The sequence below is a fragment of the Spermophilus citellus genome, assembly GCF_964194105.1.
Source record: "Spermophilus citellus genome assembly, chromosome: 16".
In the NCBI taxonomy this organism is placed as follows: Eukaryota; Metazoa; Chordata; class Mammalia; order Rodentia; family Sciuridae; genus Spermophilus; species Spermophilus citellus.
In genome coordinates, this window is record NC_138196.1 from 10,932,831 (window position 1) to 10,952,649 (window position 19,819).

General features: G+C 32.1%; 1 protein-coding gene across 1 annotated transcript in view; it reads left to right on the plus strand.

Moving 5' to 3' along the window:
- LOC308635085 (A-kinase anchor protein 9-like) overlaps positions 1 to 19,819 on the plus strand; it is a 106,513-nt gene that overhangs the window by 34,517 nt on the left and 52,177 nt on the right. The window contains exons 11-18 of the mRNA XM_081269340.1: positions 4,104 to 4,203; positions 5,353 to 5,445; positions 6,351 to 6,557; positions 8,256 to 8,480; positions 9,526 to 9,666; positions 10,137 to 10,240; positions 13,197 to 13,402; positions 18,945 to 19,177. Of these exons, the coding sequence (XP_081125466.1) occupies positions 4,104 to 4,203; positions 5,353 to 5,445; positions 6,351 to 6,557; positions 8,256 to 8,480; positions 9,526 to 9,666; positions 10,137 to 10,240; positions 13,197 to 13,402; positions 18,945 to 19,177 (1,309 nt within the window). The remainder of the gene's footprint in view (positions 1 to 4,103; positions 4,204 to 5,352; positions 5,446 to 6,350; positions 6,558 to 8,255; positions 8,481 to 9,525; positions 9,667 to 10,136; positions 10,241 to 13,196; positions 13,403 to 18,944; positions 19,178 to 19,819) is intronic.

The following is a 19,819-nucleotide window of genomic DNA, read 5'->3' on the forward strand; positions in this document are numbered from 1 at the left end:
CTGATAGAATGCAGGGTATTATCTCTTTTTTTTATTTCATAATTGTTGCTTTGTGGCATAAGATATATCATCTATTTTAGAGAAGGGTCTGTGTGCTGCTGAGAAGAACATGTATTCGTTGATGGATGTAATACTCTTTACATGTCTGTTAAGTATAAATTATTGATTATATTATTAAGTTCTATAGTTTTTTTTGTTTAGTTTTTGTTTGACTATTTATCCAGTAGTGAGAAAGGTTTGTTAAAGTCACTCAGTATTATTGTATTATGGTCTATTTAATTCTTGAAATTGAGGGAGGGTTTGTTTGATATATGTAGATGCTCCATTGTTTGGGGCATAAATATTTAACGTATTATGTCTTGTTGATGTATAATTCCCTTAAGCAGTATGAAATGTCTTCTTTGTCCCTTCTGATTAACTTTTGGCTTGAAGTACACTTTATCTGACATGGGGATAGAAACCCCTGCTTGTTTACTCAATCCATGTGAGTGATACGTTTTTTCCCATCCTTTCATTTTCACTCTGTGGATGTCTTTGCTTATGAGGTGAGTCTCTGGGAGACAACAGATTTTGGGGTTTTGTTTTTTTAATCCAATCTGCCAATCTATGTCTTTTGGGTTTATTAGTTTAGACCATTAACATTCAAGGTTATTTTTGAGATATGATTTGTGTTCCCAGTCATTTTAGTTTATTTCTACTTTTTACTTTGAATTAATTTCTCCTTTGATTGATTATTCCTTTTGTATGGCTCCTTCCTTTGCTGATTTTGACTTTTTTTTCCATCTTCATGGAATACTTTGTTGATAATGTTTTATAGCACAGATTTTCTAGTTGTGAATTCTTTTAACTTTTGTTTATTATGGAAGGTTTTTATTTCATCTTTAAATCTGAAGTTTTATTTTGTTAGATATAGAATTCTTGGTTGGCATCCATCTTCTTGCAGAACTAGGTATATATTATTCTAGGACCTCCTGGCTTTGAGGGTCTGGGTTGAAAAATCACCTGAGATCCTAATTAGTTTCCCTCTCTATATAATCTGATATTTTTTCTCTCATAGCCGTTAAAATTCAATCCTTATTTTCTATAATTGACCTTTTTCTTTATGATGTGTCTTGATGTGGGTCTGTTGTGATCTTGTACATTTGAGGTCCTCTTGTATTTGATTTTCCATTTCATTCTTCAGATTTTGGAAATTTATTCATATTATTTCATTGAAAAATTGGGCATTCCTTTGGTTTGTATCTCTATGCCTTCACCTATCCCGATAAATCTTAATTTGGTCTTTTCTTGTTATTTCATCATTCTTGGAAGGTCTGTTCATGGTTTCTTACCATCTTCCCTGTGTAGTCAACTTTATTTTCAAAATTATATATTTTGTCTTCATTGCCCGAGGTTCTATCTTCCAAATGGTGTAGTCTATTGATAATACTTTCCATTGAATTTTTAATTGGTTTATTGATTTTTCATTTTGAAGATTTCTGGGGTTATTGTTGTTGTTGTTGTCATTTTCTGAGAATCTCTGCCTCTGCAATGATCTTTTACCTCCTCAAATTTATCTCTGATTTTATTCCCTATATCGTTCTTTATGTACCAGGTCAGTCTAGTATGTACTTTCTAAACTCCTTTTCTACATTTCTTTTACTGTGTTGTCTATGGGTTTAATTATTGGATCATCTTGGTTTGTCTGGGCCACTTTGTTCCATTGTTTTCTCATGTTGTTCTTATGTCTGCCCTTCTAGCAGTGTGGATTTCAGGCAGTACAGTTTCTACCCTGTAGATTCATAGTTTCCCTGAAGATTTCTAGTACCTCGCCTTTAAGGAAGAGACAAATAATAACTGCACCCAATACAAACAATATACAGCCTTAAACCAAATAGCTCCTATTAAGGCATCCACAGTTTTGTTCCATTAAACTGAAATGATGTGTTCAATTATTGTCTGCAACATAAACAGTAAGTTTGCAAAAAAGTTTACAGTTTCCATTGGTGGACAAAGAGAGAACAAAAGTCATGTAGGGTGTGATGTTTATGAGGAAGGATCAGAAAAGATAGAAGTTAAAAAATTATAGGAAGAATGAAGGGAGGACTTAATAGAGGTTGGGTGTTAGCAAGAGAAAAGTGAGAAAGAGAATCCAAGGAGACAGATAAATGAGAGGGAAAAATAAATAAATAAATAAATAAATAAATATATATATATATATATATATATATATATATATATATATATATATAGTAAAAAATTTTTTAAAAGAAAATAATAAACAACAAAACTGTAATGTAGTATTCAGATATCCCAGTCCTCAGTAAACTGATCCATGAAAAATACTTGGTTTCAAAAATGGTAGACATGTGAGAGAAGAAAAAAAAGGAATCTCGATGAAAAGTTGAACACTTTTTTCCATTGCAGTTCAAAAGTTTCTCAGCTTCTCTTCTGAGCAGTTAGGTATGTTGTCTGGAGTTTGATGCTAGCTCCACCCTCAGGGTAGTTAGGGTTGCTAGGGTGAGAGGGTTAGTCCTGGAAGCGGAACTACTAGAGCCAAGGTGTAGGCTTAGGTACGTTCCAATCTCTTCACTGCGTGCCTATTGGTCTGAAGATTTTAAGTCATCACACCTCCAAGGCTCAGCAATTGTCTGTCCACATTGGAAGACCGCACCTTGGGAACCTCCTTTAGGTTCTACACATGTGATGTAGGAATCTGTTCTTAGCCCACTACTTTGCCTGTAGACCCCATGAACCCTGGTCATCATTTGGTCTCCAAACTTGATCTCTCCTTTGCCTGTCCTTTCAAATTCACAGTCAGGCACTTCTCTTCCATCCAGTACTGCAAGCAGCTGATTGGATGGGGAGGGGAAAGCCAGGTGGGTTTCCTTGATCAGTATTCTCCTGTGTAAATATCCCTCCATGCTTGATTTTCTCACTTTGGAACACTCTGTATCACACAGCATAGGTTTGCCTTGCACATTTTTGGGGCCAGACTTTGGTCTGCCAATAATTGACTCACCTAGCTGCAGGCCCCCCAGCCACTGCTTCGCAATGGTTCTTTCTGCTGTCCTTCATGCATGCCGCCAAGAAAGCTGGTGGCTTCCCTCCTGTACACAGATGCTGTGCAGCACAGCTTACTGAGGTTTTTAGTTTGTTTGTTTGTTTGTTTGTTTTTTGTTTTTTGAGCAGTATCTCTGAGCTCTTAAGCTCTCCATACCGCAAAACACCTTCGTTTTCATGGGGGTTCCTTTAGTTCCTTTATTGCTTTACTACATTCACATAGGGATTATTCTGGTTTGTACTTCCAGCTATTTTACAGCTGTGGAGCTGGGGATCTTTCCCCCTTATTTTATTATACAAGATCTCTTGAGTCCATGATCTGTTTTGAGTATCCAGTATTAAATTCCAGTTAAGTCCTTCCTAGTTCTGGACTATTCACCTACCCATCTTGTTGAAAAGTGGCCTTTCTGCTTTCCTTGGTTCACTCCACAGATCTGTCAGGGAAGCAAATACTTTATTCAGCCATCTTCCTGCATTTCCAACCTTTTTTTTTTTTATTTTGAAAGAGAGTCTCACTAAATTGCTAAGGCTCGTCCTGAATTTTTGATCCTCCTGCCTCAACCTCCCAAATTTCTGGAGTTGCAAGCACGCACCACTGTACCTGGCTCTTTTAATATATTTAATCCAATAAAATCTATTCTATATTATTATATGTTTTGTGTCTGTGTAATTTAGATATCCATGTAATATGAATAATATGTATCATATATCTTAGGTATATAAGTAGTGTGTAGTATCAGTGTATATAGTATATTATATTATGTACACTGTTGATATATAAGCATATCTAAGATATTATTTTTAAAAGACTTATTAAAAATGTTTTTTTACATAATAAATTTTTTATCATACATTTATACTGAAATTCATTAAATGACATAGTATTCATTGTTACTTTTAAATGGAAAACTTAGTCAAAAATGTTTTAAGTTACAATACTTGTAACCCTGGGGGAACTATCATTTTTGTCTCCCCACTGCCTCAGTACACATTATGCATGGTAGAAACTTTGGATAAAACACATAACACTAATTTTTTTATACTTTTTCATTTATATTTAGCTTCTCTGCTGATTCAGTGGTAATTAAAGAATCTGATGTACAGAAATCAGTAGTACATCCTGGAAGTTGTCTAAAAAAGAATATTGATCATGCAATAGAGGTATGTTATTTTTAATCTTCATTTTTAAACAGTTATGTACACTGATACTTTTTTCTTACTATCAGTTTTATGTCTTCAGTTTTGTAATTATGTAGTAAATATTTGGCTAAGATTAAGCATAAAGCATGAGGATAATACCTTATGTAAAAGATTCAGAATGTCTACAGAAATATTTTCATAGCATAGGAAAAACACAGAGAAAGTTAAATTTGAGAATTTTCCTTCCTTGTTACAGTTTAAATTTTTTCTTTGTAACATTTCTTTATGAACTGTGTAATAAATCAGCTTCAGTACCATGGCCAACATAGTCTTTTCTTCCTCTTATGGAAGCAGAGGGTATCTTCAGAATGGTGTATAGGATTCCCTAAAATCCAAGGTGCTAGGGCTGGAATAATGGATCAGGCCATCTTCCAACAGAAGTAATGATAGAAAAGCCCTTTTTTTTTTTACTGTGCTTGCCACTGAACCACTCTCTGCCTCTCCTCAACATTGTATTATTCAAAACTTTTTTCAAACCCCCAACTGCATCTTCATCTTCACTCAATAATTCTAAATTCTAGTAAAAATTAAAATCACTGCCTATTGCCCTTTCTCATTCTGGATATTAAGAAGAGATATGAGCCACACTCATCCCTTATTAAATGTCTGTTGGATGAAATTCAAATAATTTCTAAATAAACAAATACTTTCATGTTGACAGTATATCTACATTTCTAAAAGAAGATTTATTTTTTTAATAAAAATAATTTGTATGTGGAAAATTGTGTTCTTTTAATAAATACCAAGAAGAAAATTTGCTCATAATTTCATTATCAAACATAGCCACTTGTTAACATTTTACTTAAAATAAATATACATTTATATATATATATGTCTTATTAATTATATTTAAGTATCCTTAACCCACCCTAGAATTTATGCTAATAATTACAGATATGTAAATATATTTCTCTCTTTGCATCTTTAAGTTTATAATAAGTGTAATTATTTCGTAGGATTATTAGATTAATATTTTTAGTTAAAGATAACTGAAATTTATTTTTATTTGAAAGTGTCCAAAAATAGTGATATTTTTGGAATAATGAGTACATCCTTAAAATTAATGGTATAAAATCAATGTAAATTGTCATATTTCACCCTTTAATTTAGTTTTCTAATGAATGTGGAATGAAACAAGAAACAAATATGGTTAAATTGTTGGAAAAACAATACCAAGAAAGATTAGAAGAAGAAATAGCTAAGGTAAGTTTATAGTTTATCTGGAAGATTTTCTTGGTTTATAGATTTTCTTGATCTTTGAACTGTCAAGAAAAAGCATAGATTTTATTGATGGTATGTACTTTGTTTTTATTTGTAAGTTTCATATATAGTCCACCAAACAGTTGTATAACAGCATCAACTATAATTGCTGCTTCATAGAATGTTTTGCGGTGCTTTTCATTGAGAAGAACATTTTTTTCTTGATATAGAATAGTAATTACAATTTTTCAGAATGCCACAAGTTTTTATATATGTGTTACATTGTAAATAGTTACCTTGTGAAGGAGTTTGGCATTCTAAAAATGAGGGAAAAGTTATGAAGAGAAAAAGTGGTTGTATTACCCTGATAAATTATTGTAATGTTAGATAATAACTACAGATACTGATGGAGGATTGTCACGGAACATTATCACTCATGGCCAAGTGAATTTTTTTGGAAGGAAGAATTATAAAGACTTTTATTTTTTTTATTTTTGTACTGAGCATTTATTGATGTTATAGTTAGAAAAATTTTGCTTGTTTTATTTTAAAAGGCAGGCAGTAAAACACTTTGATGTTAAATTTATTGAAAAATAGCCTATCTCTGTATCACTTTATCAGAGGATTTATTTTTGTTTTTAAAACTATGAGGCCAGGCTTTTTTCTAATTCATATAATTTTGAATAATGACCCACTTTTTAAATCCAGCTGGTATTTATAAATCTAATCCTTTTTGTTTGATTGATTGATTTCTTTAGGTCATTGTGTCAATGAGCGTTGCATTTGCTCACCAAACTGAACTATCTAGACTATCAAAGGGAAAAGAAAATACTATGTCATCAAAACAAGCACTTACTTTCTGTCAGCAAAATGAAAAACATTATTTTAATGAAATGAAATTATCTCAGGATCAAATTGATCTTCAGACCTCTGATGCATTGGACATGAAATTTAAAGAAGAATTTAAGCCACTTAGTAAAGAGTTAGGAGAAGATGGAGAAGTTCTGTTACCAAACAGTGATCATCTTGATGATATAGTAGAATCAGAGGTCCACCAACTAACTATTTCAGAAGAAATGTTTTCCAAAGACAAAACATTTATAGTTAGCGAATCTGTAAGTATGCTTCTTTGAATATAAAAAAGAAAAACTTATAAAAATATCTTCAGTTTAAAACAGTAGCAATAATGCTGATTAATAGAGAATGAAAGTATGAAGTCCAGTCTTGACTTTAATGTGTTTTATTAATTATAAGGTATTTGATTAAGTGAAACAATATTGGTGTGAAGTATAAAATAAGTCAGGTCATAGTATTCTTGGTTGTCTTATGGACATAGTACATGTTAAGTTCTCATTGTAAATTATACCTGTGTTAATTTTATTTAAACTAATTGAAGGTTAATTATATTATAACTAGGTAATACCTGTGGCCAAAAGATTTGCTCAATTAAATGTAAGAACATAAAAGGAAATTGCTACGAATTCAAGAAGACAATTCAAAGTATCTTATTATCTATATACTAATTCTTTTTTCTTGTTAGTTGAGGATCTGTTACCCCAACTAATTGCAGCCTTTATCAGAAAACAATAAATTCTACTTCTTTTAAAATTATCTGAATTTCAAATTTATTTTATGTGTTCACGATAGATATATCTTGTTCAGAGGAGTATTCAAATAAAACTGTCAGCTTTTTATGTAATGCAAAACTTGTGAAATGTTTATGAAAACTAATTTAGCTGTAGCTGTTCAAGGCAGAATGATTTTAATTAGTATCTTAAGGGATTGAAGTATTCATAGAACCTATTGACTTGTCATGAGTGAGAAACTCATAAATGTAAAGTATTTATTTCCAAATAAAATTTATTATAATTTTTCTCTGAATAAGCAGTTTTCTATAATACTGTGATGACCAATGAATAAAAATTAAATAGGCAAAATTCTTTTATTTTGTGAACTTAATTTTTAAAAATATTTTTCTAGTTGTATATGGACACAATACCTTTATTTTATTTGTTTATTTTTATGTGGTTCCCGGGATTGAACCCAGTGCCTCATGCATGCTTGGCAAGTGCTCTACCACTGAGGCGCACAACCCTGGCCCTATAAACTTTATATATATATATATATATATATATATATATATATATATATATATATATATATATATTTTGTTGTTGTTGTTTATATTATTTCCCCATTATAAAATATCAGGAGTTATAACTTTATTAGGAGAAGGGGCTGGAGATGTAGCTTGGTGGTAGAGCACTTGCCCAGCATGTGTGAGGCCCTGGGATCAATCTCTAGTATGGGCGGAAAAAAAAAGTGGAGGGGGTGGGGGTTGGAGGGGGTGGATAAAGAATCTTGAGTATTTTGTTTTTCTCTGTTAGAATTAGATTTTAGCTAAACTATCTGGTAAGTAGCTGTTTCCTTTTGGAAAATAACATATATGGTGGTAATAAATTAACTTCATGTTGTTTTGGAATTATAAGTAAGAAAAATACTTTTTTAAAAAAAGTGATTTATGGGCTGGAATTGTGGCTCAGTGGTAGAGCACTTGCCTTGCATGGGTGAGGCACTAGGTTCGATCCTCAGTTCCACATAAAATAAATGAATAAAGGTATTATGTTCATCTACAACTAAAAAATAATTTTTTAAAAAAGTGATTTATGCTTTTGTTTAATAATAAAACTAAAACTCAGATGCTTTATGTTGTTAATAGAATTGTTTTCATGTTCAGTTAAAATATCAATGCTGACTAATTGCCACAAAATTGTTATGATTGAGTTTTTTGCTTGTGTTTTTTCCTATCAAAGATTCATGGTAAGATGTTGGCATCAAGCATGGATGCTTCTAGACAAATGATGTCAAATGAAGAACAGTTGGAAGATATGAGGCAAGAACTTGTACGACAGTATGAAGAACATCAACAGGCCACAGAACTGTTGAGGCAGGCACACATGAGACACATGGAGCGACATCGAGAGGAACAGGAGCAGCTACAAGAAGAGATTAAGAGACTTAATAGACAGTTAGCCCAGGTATGGAACTTTAGAGTCTTTTTTCTCCTCAATTGAAATAATGGTATTTTTTATGTGGCTTTTTTTTAAGTCAAAATTATTTTTCCTAGATACAAATAAATTACAAATACTTAACATCAGGAAGTTCCTGGGATCAACTTTAGACCTTGTTAGGCACACTTAACTGGTATAATGTGCATTATCATTTTATTTAACTGCCTTTCAGGCACTGGAAATGTGACTACAATATAAATTTTAAAATTCTATTGATCATACATAGCTAAAGCACTTTGAGAGTTTTGGAAATATTATACTTACTTGAGTATACAGCTGCTGTGTCATTCACTTTTTCCATGTTCATTTATAGTTCCGTGAGTCTACCAATTACCATCTCCAAGGTTTATCTTTATCTATCTTTAATCTATCTTTTTAATCATGAATGGAAATCTTCTGAAGTAATCTGTTTCTAGAACTCTCTCCAAGGACACATCTCTTGTTGATTAGAAAAATTCAAATTTATATAACATTCTTTTCTAAATTTGAATATTTCATGGTATTTGGGAGCTATATTCTTGTCAACTGCTATATAAAATATATTCACAAAATTATTGCAGAAAAGCAAGAAATATTTACATGAAAGTTCTTATGAAAACAAATTTATTAAATTTAATTTTGAAAACTAAAACAACGTGTATTTTTTAAATATAAAATAATAGGAAAATTGATATTTGAGAATAAAATATATCATTTGAAAAATCAGTTTTGCTTTTCTTCATTGCATTTTGTGAATTTATTCTTCTAAAATTTCAATGCAAAAATTGACAGAGAAAATATTACTCGAACTATACAAATTCCTGAATATTTAAGTTTAAATAACTTTTTTTTCTAAAGTTGCAAATTTTGTATTGAACTTCATATGTGCTTTTAATCCCTAATAATGAAATATGAATCATAAGGTAGAACCAAGGTCTCTTGGTCCCAAGGGGTTAAAAGAAATCTGCTTGATGTTTCTGCTTTTTACCTCTATCACAATCAATATTCTTCCATGACCTTTTTTCTTATTTAGAGATCCTCATTAAATAACGAAAACCTGGTTTCAGAAAGAGAAAGGGTGCTTTTAGAGGAGTTGGAAGCACTAAAGCAGCTGTCTTTAGCTGGAAGAGAGAAGCTGTGTTGTGAGCTGCGCAGCAGCAGTACGCAAACACAGGTAGTATTGACTTTGGTGCATTTAGGAACAGTAGATCAACAATGCAGTAGGATTTGTTTGTCTTTATTGTTGGTGGGAAACATATTTTTATAGTTACTAAGTTTAACATATTGGTGATCACTTAGATGTAAGGTAGGTGGAGTCAAAATGCCTTGCTTTCTGTTTAAGATAATTTGAATCTGGCATTGCTGTAGGAGAAACTGTTGTTCTACCAAGGAGCAACCTGACAACCCTTATTGTCACATTATATAGAGTGTATTAGTTTGAAGCCATTAAAACATTTTTCATCTCTACACTTGAATGTTTTATCCTTTTTTGATAATGCTGATCTCTTGATAAATTGTAGTTAAATATTACTTCAAGCACTCTCTGTTTCACATCATACCAGTATAGAAGAATGATATGCTGTTTCTAAGATGACAGGTTTTCTTTCTGTCTTGTCCTCTCTGCCGTTGCACAAACTTAAACAGAATGAAAATGAAAACCAAAGGGAAGTTGAGGAACAGACGTTGAAAGAAAAGGAAATGGACAGAAAACCTGAAGATGTACCTCCTGATAGTCTGTCCAGTGAAAGGTATACAAAATGTGTATTTTTTCAGTGCAAAGTCAATTAAAATGGTTGTTCAAATGTAATAAACTTTATTCATCCTTATTTTTATCTTGTACATGTGTATTTTCTTAAAAATACTATCTTGTGTATGAAACGTGTCATATATTTCTATGTATGAAACATGTCCGTATATGTATAATATATAAAAGATTATCAATTTTTAGACATTAAATTACAAATTTTTAAATCTTTTTATGTAATAAAAATTTTTGATCATAAACTTGACTTTAAATGTTTAGAATTGTTTTGACATCAAACCTTTCTTGATTAATTTTATTCTTCTTAATGCTGTTTTGTAACCCAAAAAACAAAAAAAACAGTTCTACCTGTGAGCTTTATTTCTTTGTTCCTCCTTCAGTGTATGGGCATGGATTCAGTGTAAGCTATTCTCTGGTTTGTTTATGTTGAGAAAAAAAAATTACTGCATATGTAAATATTCAACATTTAGTTTTCTTTCATGCTTTCATGGCATAACAGGTGAGAACTTTTAATACATATCCTAGTTTTATAAAGTAATAAATTAATGACCCAATGTTAACAAAACGTTCCTTACCTTCATTTTGTAGATGTTAATATTAAAATATACAAAACTATACTATAATTATCCCACATTAATATTAAGCACAGTATCTAAAATTTATTTTGTTCAAATGGAAATAACTTTTAAAATTTTAATTAAAACTAATATCTACTAACTTAATTTCCTCCTTTTCCAATTTCTGACTGTCAACCCTTTTGTTTCCTTCTAACCTCCTTTCTCAGCTTGCATGGAGGAATTTGGCCCCTAAGATTTTGGCTTCCCCATTGGATCATCAGTAGGAACATAGTCAGTATGGAACTCAAACAAGAAAGACAGTGTATGAAAATTAGAGTTACCATGCCAATATAAAATAAACATCTTGCTCATCTTTATTTCTTTTTACCATTATATCAGTTTTAATCACATTATCCAACTCCTGGAATTTAGGACTTGAACAAAACTATAAATAAAAGTTAAAGAATTAATTACATATAAGAGGTTGTGAGGGGAATGGGAAAATAAACAAGGAGAGAAATGAATTACAGTAGATGGGGTAGAGAGAGAAGAGGGGAGGGGAGGGGAGGGGGGATAGTAGGGGATAGGAAAGGCAGCAGAATACAACAATTACTAGTAGGGCATTATGTAAAATTGTGGATGTGTAACCGACGTGATTCTGCAATCTGCATTTGGGGTAAAATTGGGGGTTCATAACCCACTTCAATATAATGTATGAAATATGATATGTCAAGAGCTTTGTAATGTTGTGAACAACCAATAAAAAAAATAAAATAAATTTAAAAAATTTTTAAATTTTTTTTTAAAAATAAAGAAGTTAAGGAATTAAAACCCTTACTTACCGCTAACTAAATTATTTGGGGTTTTATGTTTAAACATTCTTGATTATGTAAGCAGAGAATTTGATCTAGATACAAAAATAGAACTCTCTTTCACTTGACAAATACTAAAGGAAAACTACTCCATTTATTACCTGATCTTAAAATAGGCCTGTCATGTGCTTGTGAAACAGATACCCTTTCAACCAGATTGTTGGTAATGTGTCAAACAACATGTGAGGTTGAGAAAGAAGTCTCTTAGGCCAGGGGACCTTACTATGAAAGTTTCTTATTGTATCTTATGTGTATTAAATATAAAGCTTATAACCATAGTATCTCTGTTGAATTAAACTGTTGAGTGAGTTGTTTAGTTATTCATAAAATTAATCATATAATCTTTTGAATCACCATTTATGGAAGCACATTTTTTCACATGGTAAAATGTTCATGTTAAGCTAAAAAGAAAGCTTACAAAACACATTGTCCAGTATGATCAGTTTTTGTTTTTAAAATGTATATATTTTTGAGTGAAGCTGAGGAGGAAAAAAGTCTGGAAATATAGGCATTAACATGTTCATAGTGCTAAGATATTTTGAAGGCTGATTAATGTATTTCTTATCTCTAAAAAGACAAGCTATTATTTCTACTTAGTTGAAAATATGTTTTTTTCCTACTGGCTGAGTGCAATGTGTGTAACTAGAGATATTTTTGTCTTTGGAGCAGGTATAATAACAGCCTATGATATTTCCTGTGGTGTTGACTGAGTAGTTTCACTGAAAGCCTTTTTAAAAGCAGGTCTTTGCCAGTTCTTGTAATTTAAAAATCTAGTTCATCACCAAGAAATTATACAAATACTACCACTTTTTTCTAGTTGGATTCTTAATTATATATTAAAATATTGTTGTCTGACAACATAAAAAGATAAACCTTATATATATATATATATATAAACATGAACAGTATAACCAAGGCAATTATCTAGATATTGGTATTACCACAATTTTTGAAACTCAAGTTTTATGTCTCCTTAAAGTTTTCTTCCAATTAAATTACTATCTTAAAAAATATAATTATTTGATTTCTTTCAGGTCAATAAAATGCACCTTTAAAAATGTTATACATTTGTTTTCTAAACAAATCACTTTTTTAAAAAAATAAGAGTAAGAAGCACTTCATTGTAGGTGCTATTGTGTTATTTTAAATTCTTTTTTTTTTAAAGAGAGAGTGAGAGAGGGGAGAAAGAGAGAGAGAGAATTTTTAATATTTATTTTTTAGTTCTCGGCGGACACAACATCTTTGTTGGTATGTGGTGCTGAGGATCGAACCCGGGCCGCACGCATGCCAGGCGAGCGCGCTACCGCTTGAGCCACATCCCCAGCCCTATTGTGTTATTTTAATAGAGCTATATATTTTTCACCAAACGCATATTTTGCATTGTGTTTTTGGTGAGCAAAGGCTTTATCCTATAAAAAGATTAAATATTTTAATAAATGAATATTTTAAGATTAAATGTTTTATAAAGAGATTAAATATTTTAATAAATGTGGTGTTTTTTTAATCTGTATAGGTTTGCACTCCAGAAAACTAATAACAGACTTCTGAAGATCCTCTTAGAAGTTGTAAAGACTACCATAGCTGTTGAAGAAACTATTGGCCGCCATGTTCTTGGGATTTTAGATAGATCTAGTAAAGGCCAGTCATCTGTCAGCCTTATTTGGAGGTCAGAATCAGAGGCATCTGTAAAGTCAGCTATCCAAGAGGAACACATAAGAGGTAATACTAGTTTCATACGCTTGTGAAATAATCATCTTCAAATGATCTTGCTGAGTTCAAGGCACTTTTTCTGTGTATAGAATATATAGGAGAGAGAATATTCAAGTATTTTTCAACAAATGCACCTCCAAACACAAAGCCACTCTGTTCCAAGCACTATATGTATTATTGTATAGCATTTGAAGTGAATGTTTTAGAGTTGCCATTATATACCTTGGTATGCCTACACAAACCAGAAGACTCTTTCATTTCTCCACTTATAAAGGAAAAGTTCCACATCACCACCCTGTAAATCAGGAAAGCTTAAAATAAAGAACTTGTAGGAATGCAGCACCAGTTTTCATTGAGATAGTTAGAAGAATGTGATAATAAGAAACCAAAGACTATCCTCTGTTAGGTCCTTTCTTCCTTTTGGAAAAGTGGTTTGACAGTTTTTGTGTGTAGATATAAAGATTAGGTCCTTTTATGAGATGGCTTTTTTCCTAATTCTGTCATCTTCCTGTAGCTGTGTGGGTTGGGCTCTTCTTTTAATTTCTTTTTTAATTTTATTTTTTTAAATTTTAATTTGTTATATATGACAGCAGAATGTTTACTATTCATATTACACATATAGAACACAATTTTTTATATCTATGATTGTACACTCTTATTTTAAATTTTTACCATCACATTGCTGACCTCCAATCTGTCTTGTTTTTTCTGTTCCTTTTTCTTTGCTGGAGAAGATACCAGGAAATCAAAGAGGGGAAAGGTTAGTCAGGTGCTTCCAGAGAAATAGGCCCTGGATTCTTAAATTAGAAGGTCAAGCCTATAGTTCACTATCATTTCACATCCAACCACTTCTGCCCAGGTAGAGGGAAATATTCTGAAATGCCAGAGCTTTACAATTTTTGAAACATTCTAGTTTTTAAGCTTCATGGGGAAAAATAGAAAGTATTCCAATTACAGAAGGTTTGCTTAAGTACTAGTTAGCCAGCAGTACATTTTAACTACAAAGAAAATATTGATTTGGAATTTAAAATAAATTTGAATTAAAGACACTTCAGGTGAGTTCAAAAATAATTTTCAATGCCATTTTTAGTAAAATACAAGATGAAATAATCCTGACTTTTAAACCCTTCCTTCCACATTTATTCTTTTCGAACTAGGTAGATATATTTTTCAAATTAACTTACTTTTGGTTAAGTTCTCAATGAAGGACTATTATGTCTATATATGGATCTTGATGTATTAAGAAGAATTAGGTAATGTTTGAAAATACCTAAAACTTATAAAAGTGACTACCAAAAAATTTTTAAGGTAATTAATTTGTTTCACTTAATCATCTAGGGAGGAATTTTGCTGTTCTGTTGGTAACAACTGTACTAGATTGACTTACATATTCAAAAGACACTCTAAGGAATGTTCTGTACATTGCAAAAATATGTTTTGCCTTTTTGTTAGCATTTCTCATAGATATTTCTTAAAATGGCTACTGAATATTCAGCAAACAACAGCAACTACTTAAAGAAGCAGTATGCTGAGTTATAAAGACAAATTGGTAATTGAGATCAAGCAAGCACAGAAGATAATGTTTATGTTCATTTTCTTGGAGAAAGCAGATCCTCTATCCACTATCTATATCCATAGATAGTGTCTATTTTAACATATCTAACAATAGTCTGTTAATTATAAGCAACTTTATCTGTTCAATTCTATAAACACTTATTCAGCAATTTCTGTATCGTCTCTGTTTTACAGTAGTTCATAGTCTAGTAAAGGAAACACTGAGATTACTGTTCAAGGGAAGATTACATCATACTTAATATTTTACTTACAACCATTTTGTACATAAATGAATTGATTATGATTATTATTATTGATTATTATTATTGATCTTTAAAAATGTTAACTGTTGAAATCAACTGTTGATTCAGAAAACATTAGAAGAAAAATTCAATCCAAAGTTAAGAAATATATTGTGTAAAATATTGTGGCACAGATAATTCTGCTGGTCCATTTAATTAACTCAATCTTATATTTTTGTATTTACAAATCATTCTTTGGTTTGATTTGGTACCAAGAATTGAACCCAGAGACACTTAACCACTAATCTGTAACTCAGCCCTTTTTATCTTAAGTTGTGTAGAGCCTGGTTTAAGTTGCTAAGGCTGCTCTTAAACTTCCCATACTTCTCCTGCCCAAGTTGCTGGGATTATAGGCGTGTACCACCATGCCTGGTTATGTTACTTTTACTAATAAAATTAAATATCACTGGGGTATACTTACCTAGTTTGCATCTTTAAGGATATATTGAATTAATAGAGTTTATGATTTAAAACATTTATTTTATGAAAATACTGGCTTTAAATATTGACAATATGCCCCATATGTAAGAAGTTCTTTTGACATTTCTTCACATTCTTAATGGAAGCATTTCTGTAAAAACTAAAATGCACCTTTGAAAGATTTGTGTTATTTACCATAAAAAAAATTAAGGCTTAATCTGATTGTGAATCACCTTTTGTTGTTTTTTTTTTAAAGTATCACTTGTGATGTAGTTTCAGCCTTCAAGCCTGAACTTGTTTAGGCTTTAAACATGTATGAACTTGTTAACACTTGAAAATAATAAATGATTGTGCTAATATTCACTTCCTCGTAAAAGCAAACTAGTTTATGAAATTGAAAGGAAATTTTGGCCAAATGTCAAATCACTTGAACCTGAGTGGATATTAGATCAGTTCATAAAAATCAGTTCCCTAGGTTGTTGAAAGAAAATTTCCTTTAGGTCTGCAGTGTGATAGTTTAGGCGTAGAATGCTCTCATCTTTCCTGTAGGAGTCCATGGATTGAAGTTTGTTTGCTTCAGCTTCCTTTTGAAGCAGTGGGAAGTTATAGAAAGAATACTGGATTAGTAATGAGAAAGCCTCATTTTTTTCTGCCTTAATGTGACTTTGGACAAATTTCTTTAAGTCTCCACTCCATATCTTTTAGTACAGTTTTCATCTGTCAGACACTTGGGTCAAGCTTGATTCGCATGATTTCCAATTGGAACCATAGAGGTCTTCAGTGAGCCACTGAGGCTGGGAAGACACTATGATATTGCTCACCCTCCTTTAACCTGAAAAACTTACCATTATGCATCAGGAAATGAATGGTATAATTCATAAAGTATATGACTAAAAGACTTTAATAACTATTATTTGCTGCCATAGTCTGGCTGGGCACAATCAGGAGCCACTTGTCAAAAGAAACTAACTTTATTTTTAGAACCACACACGTCAAACAAAACAGCTCCTCAGGAAAAACCCTCAGAGCCCAACTGCCACCACCGGCTTCTCACAAGCCTCTCCCCAAACCACAAGCCTCTCCACCTCCCCCAATCCTCCTGCTCTTGAGGCCCATTGGCTGGGTCACGTGGGCAGAGCCAAAAAAAAGTCCCCCAATGAGCAGCTCTGTAGTCTGAAAGGGCAGGGAAACAGCCCAATGAGCATCACTGCAGAGGAGCCAATGAGCTAGAAGTTGCTGGGGCCGCTGTGAGCCAATCATCAGCTGGCAGTCTGAAAGTTTGCTGGGGCCCCTTGGGCTGTGGCTCTCAACAATTTGCTGTGTTTACAACATACATCTGAGTGGTTGGTTCACCACTCAAGTGATTCTGTTCACCAAATTGCCTGTTCTTGATTTCTGTTAGCATGTTTTTGTCCTCAGATTTTTCCCCCAGACTAGTCATTATGGGTAATTATAATTTTGCTGTCTTTCTCTTTTGTTTCATAGGAACAAACAAATTTGTTTCTTTAATGGAACATATTCATATTATTTCAGATAATTTCTATCTTCAATTTGTGTGTGTGTGTGTGTGTGTGTGTGCGTGTGTGTGCAGGCGCGCTAGGAATTGAACCTAGGACCTCACTCAGGCCAGGCAAGCACAAGCACTCTACTACTGAGCTACACCTCCAGCCCTGAAAAATACGTTAAGCTGATTGATATCTTTATCTTTTCTAGGTGCTTTATTGCCTATTTTTGTTGTTGTTGTTGCCATTCCAAAAAAAAAAAACTAACACCCAGTGATCATTTATAAATGGCTTTGTTTCACCTTGTGCTTGTGTTTTCTGTAATTTGTGTTTTAGATTCATTCCCATGTGAACACAGAATCTTCAGTCTTTTTCTCACCATTGATTGCTTCTCTGTACCACAAAATGTCATATTGTACCATAAAATTTCATTTTATATTCATAAAAATAACTATTTGTTTCTTTTAACTTACACACACACATCCTGCAAGGTAAACTTCAGTATACTTCATAAGAGAATAAGCAAGAAGAGACTGGGCTGGGGATATAGCTCAGTGCTTGCCTAGCACCTGTGAGGCTCTGGGTTCAATCCTCAGCACTGCATAAAAAATTTATATATAAAATGAAGGTATAAAAAATTAAAAAGAATAGACTAACTCTTGCTTTAACTGACTTTAGTTTCTGTTCTTATAGTACCAACACTTCTTTCTGAGGAGAACAGTGACTTTTCAGTCATTAAATTCATAGCATAATCCTTGGCTGTTTGTATTTCTAGGCAAATAACTTCACTAAAGTTTTTTCCTTTTTGAAATGTTCTCTTCTAGAACATCCCTTTCCTCTCTGATATTTCTTATATGGCTTCTTTGGTTAGCTTATGATATACAGAGGCTCCAACTTTGTTTCCTCCTTTCACTAAATATCACTCCTAAAACAGATGTAACCCCTTTCAGTGTTTAAACTCTTATCTTTTTACAGATGACCCCTAATTCTGTACCCAAATTTCTAACAGTTTATGTATCTCCACATATTCCATTACTACTCCTCTGTTCAGTTGCAAAGCTTAACATCTGCCTATGTCAACCAGATTTTCTTATGTAAGATGTAACAATAATGTTGATAGTATGGTAACAGTGTCTGTAGTTAAATTAGCACTGTTCATTATCCTAATTTCTTCCCAGTATACTTTTTACAAAAATAGCAAGATACAAAATTATCTGTTTCTTTTAATCTGTAGCCAGAGCAGGTAATGTTCAAATATGTAATGCTTAAAAGTCAGGTTACTCCAAACAAATTAGGAGCACTTATTCTATTCTTTGATAACCTGTTACATCCCACTGCACAATAGAGTTTTTTTTCCTTATGTATCTATGTGTGTTGTTTCATTATACTGTAAAGTCCTTCACAATAGGAACCGGATTTTGTCTCCTTTGTGTCCTCATTTCTTAGCAAACTCTACATGCTTGACATTTGATAAATATCTATTAAAAGTTATCTTAAAAAGTTTTTATCAGGTTGGGAGTATAGCTCAACAATACAGCACATGCTTATTATGTGCAAGGCCCTGGGTTTTATCCCCAGTACCCCCCCAAAAAAACCCCAAAACTTTTATTAAAGAAAAATTACTAAATAACCCAAATCTTAAATTCTGCAATTTTACAATGCTGTTATTAAAACACATGTACTTTGAAAAATGATTTCAATTTGACTTGATTTTAAAAATTTAAAGTGAAATTATTGTTATTAATGTATGCCTTTAACATTTTGTTATTCTAGTTATAGACAGATCCATATCCTCTTATTCTGGAAGTGATATGCCAAGAACTGATAATAGCATGTGTTCAAAAGTAACTGAGGAAGGAACAGAATTATCGCAACACCTTATAAGGATTGGTTTTGCTGGAACTGAAATAGATCCTGAAAATGAAGAATTAATGCTGAATATTAGTTGTCGACTACAAGCAGCAGTTGAAAAAATACTGGAAGCTCTAAGTGAAACTAGTAGTCAGGTAAACTCCTTAATTATTACTACCTACTGAATATTGCATAAGGCATAAATGAGTAAATATTTCTCTCTACTGTCCCACAGAAATTTATTTAGGCTTCTCTTTAATAATTGGCTGTGTTTGTGATAACCAATATTAGTTTTAGTAGTCTTGTTTTTGGTGGTGAAGGTAATGTAATGATGAGCTCTTCCAGTTCAAAAACTCATTGATGTTTTAATATCCAGATTTTCTAGATTGTTACACATTACTTTTTTTAATATCAAAAGAGATTTTAACTTCACTATTGTGTGAAATGTTCCATTAAAATGTTATTTAATACTATAAGGAATCTCTAAAACTATATGTTGTAGTGGAAATGTCTGAAACTATATGTTGTAGTATGTCATAATATACCATTATTGTATTACATATCAAACTTGCAATTTTTTCACTTGATTTTTACATTCTTTTTATAAATATGAGTAGATTAATTCACCATACAAGTTATCTCTTGGTAGGAAATTAGTTTGAGCAGTTTTTCCTTTAAAATATTGTTCTTTACGGGCTGGGGATGTGGCTCAAGCGGTAGTGCGCTCGCCTGGCATGCGGGCGGCCCGGGTTCGATCCTCAGCACCACATACAAACAAAGATGTTGTGTCTGACGAA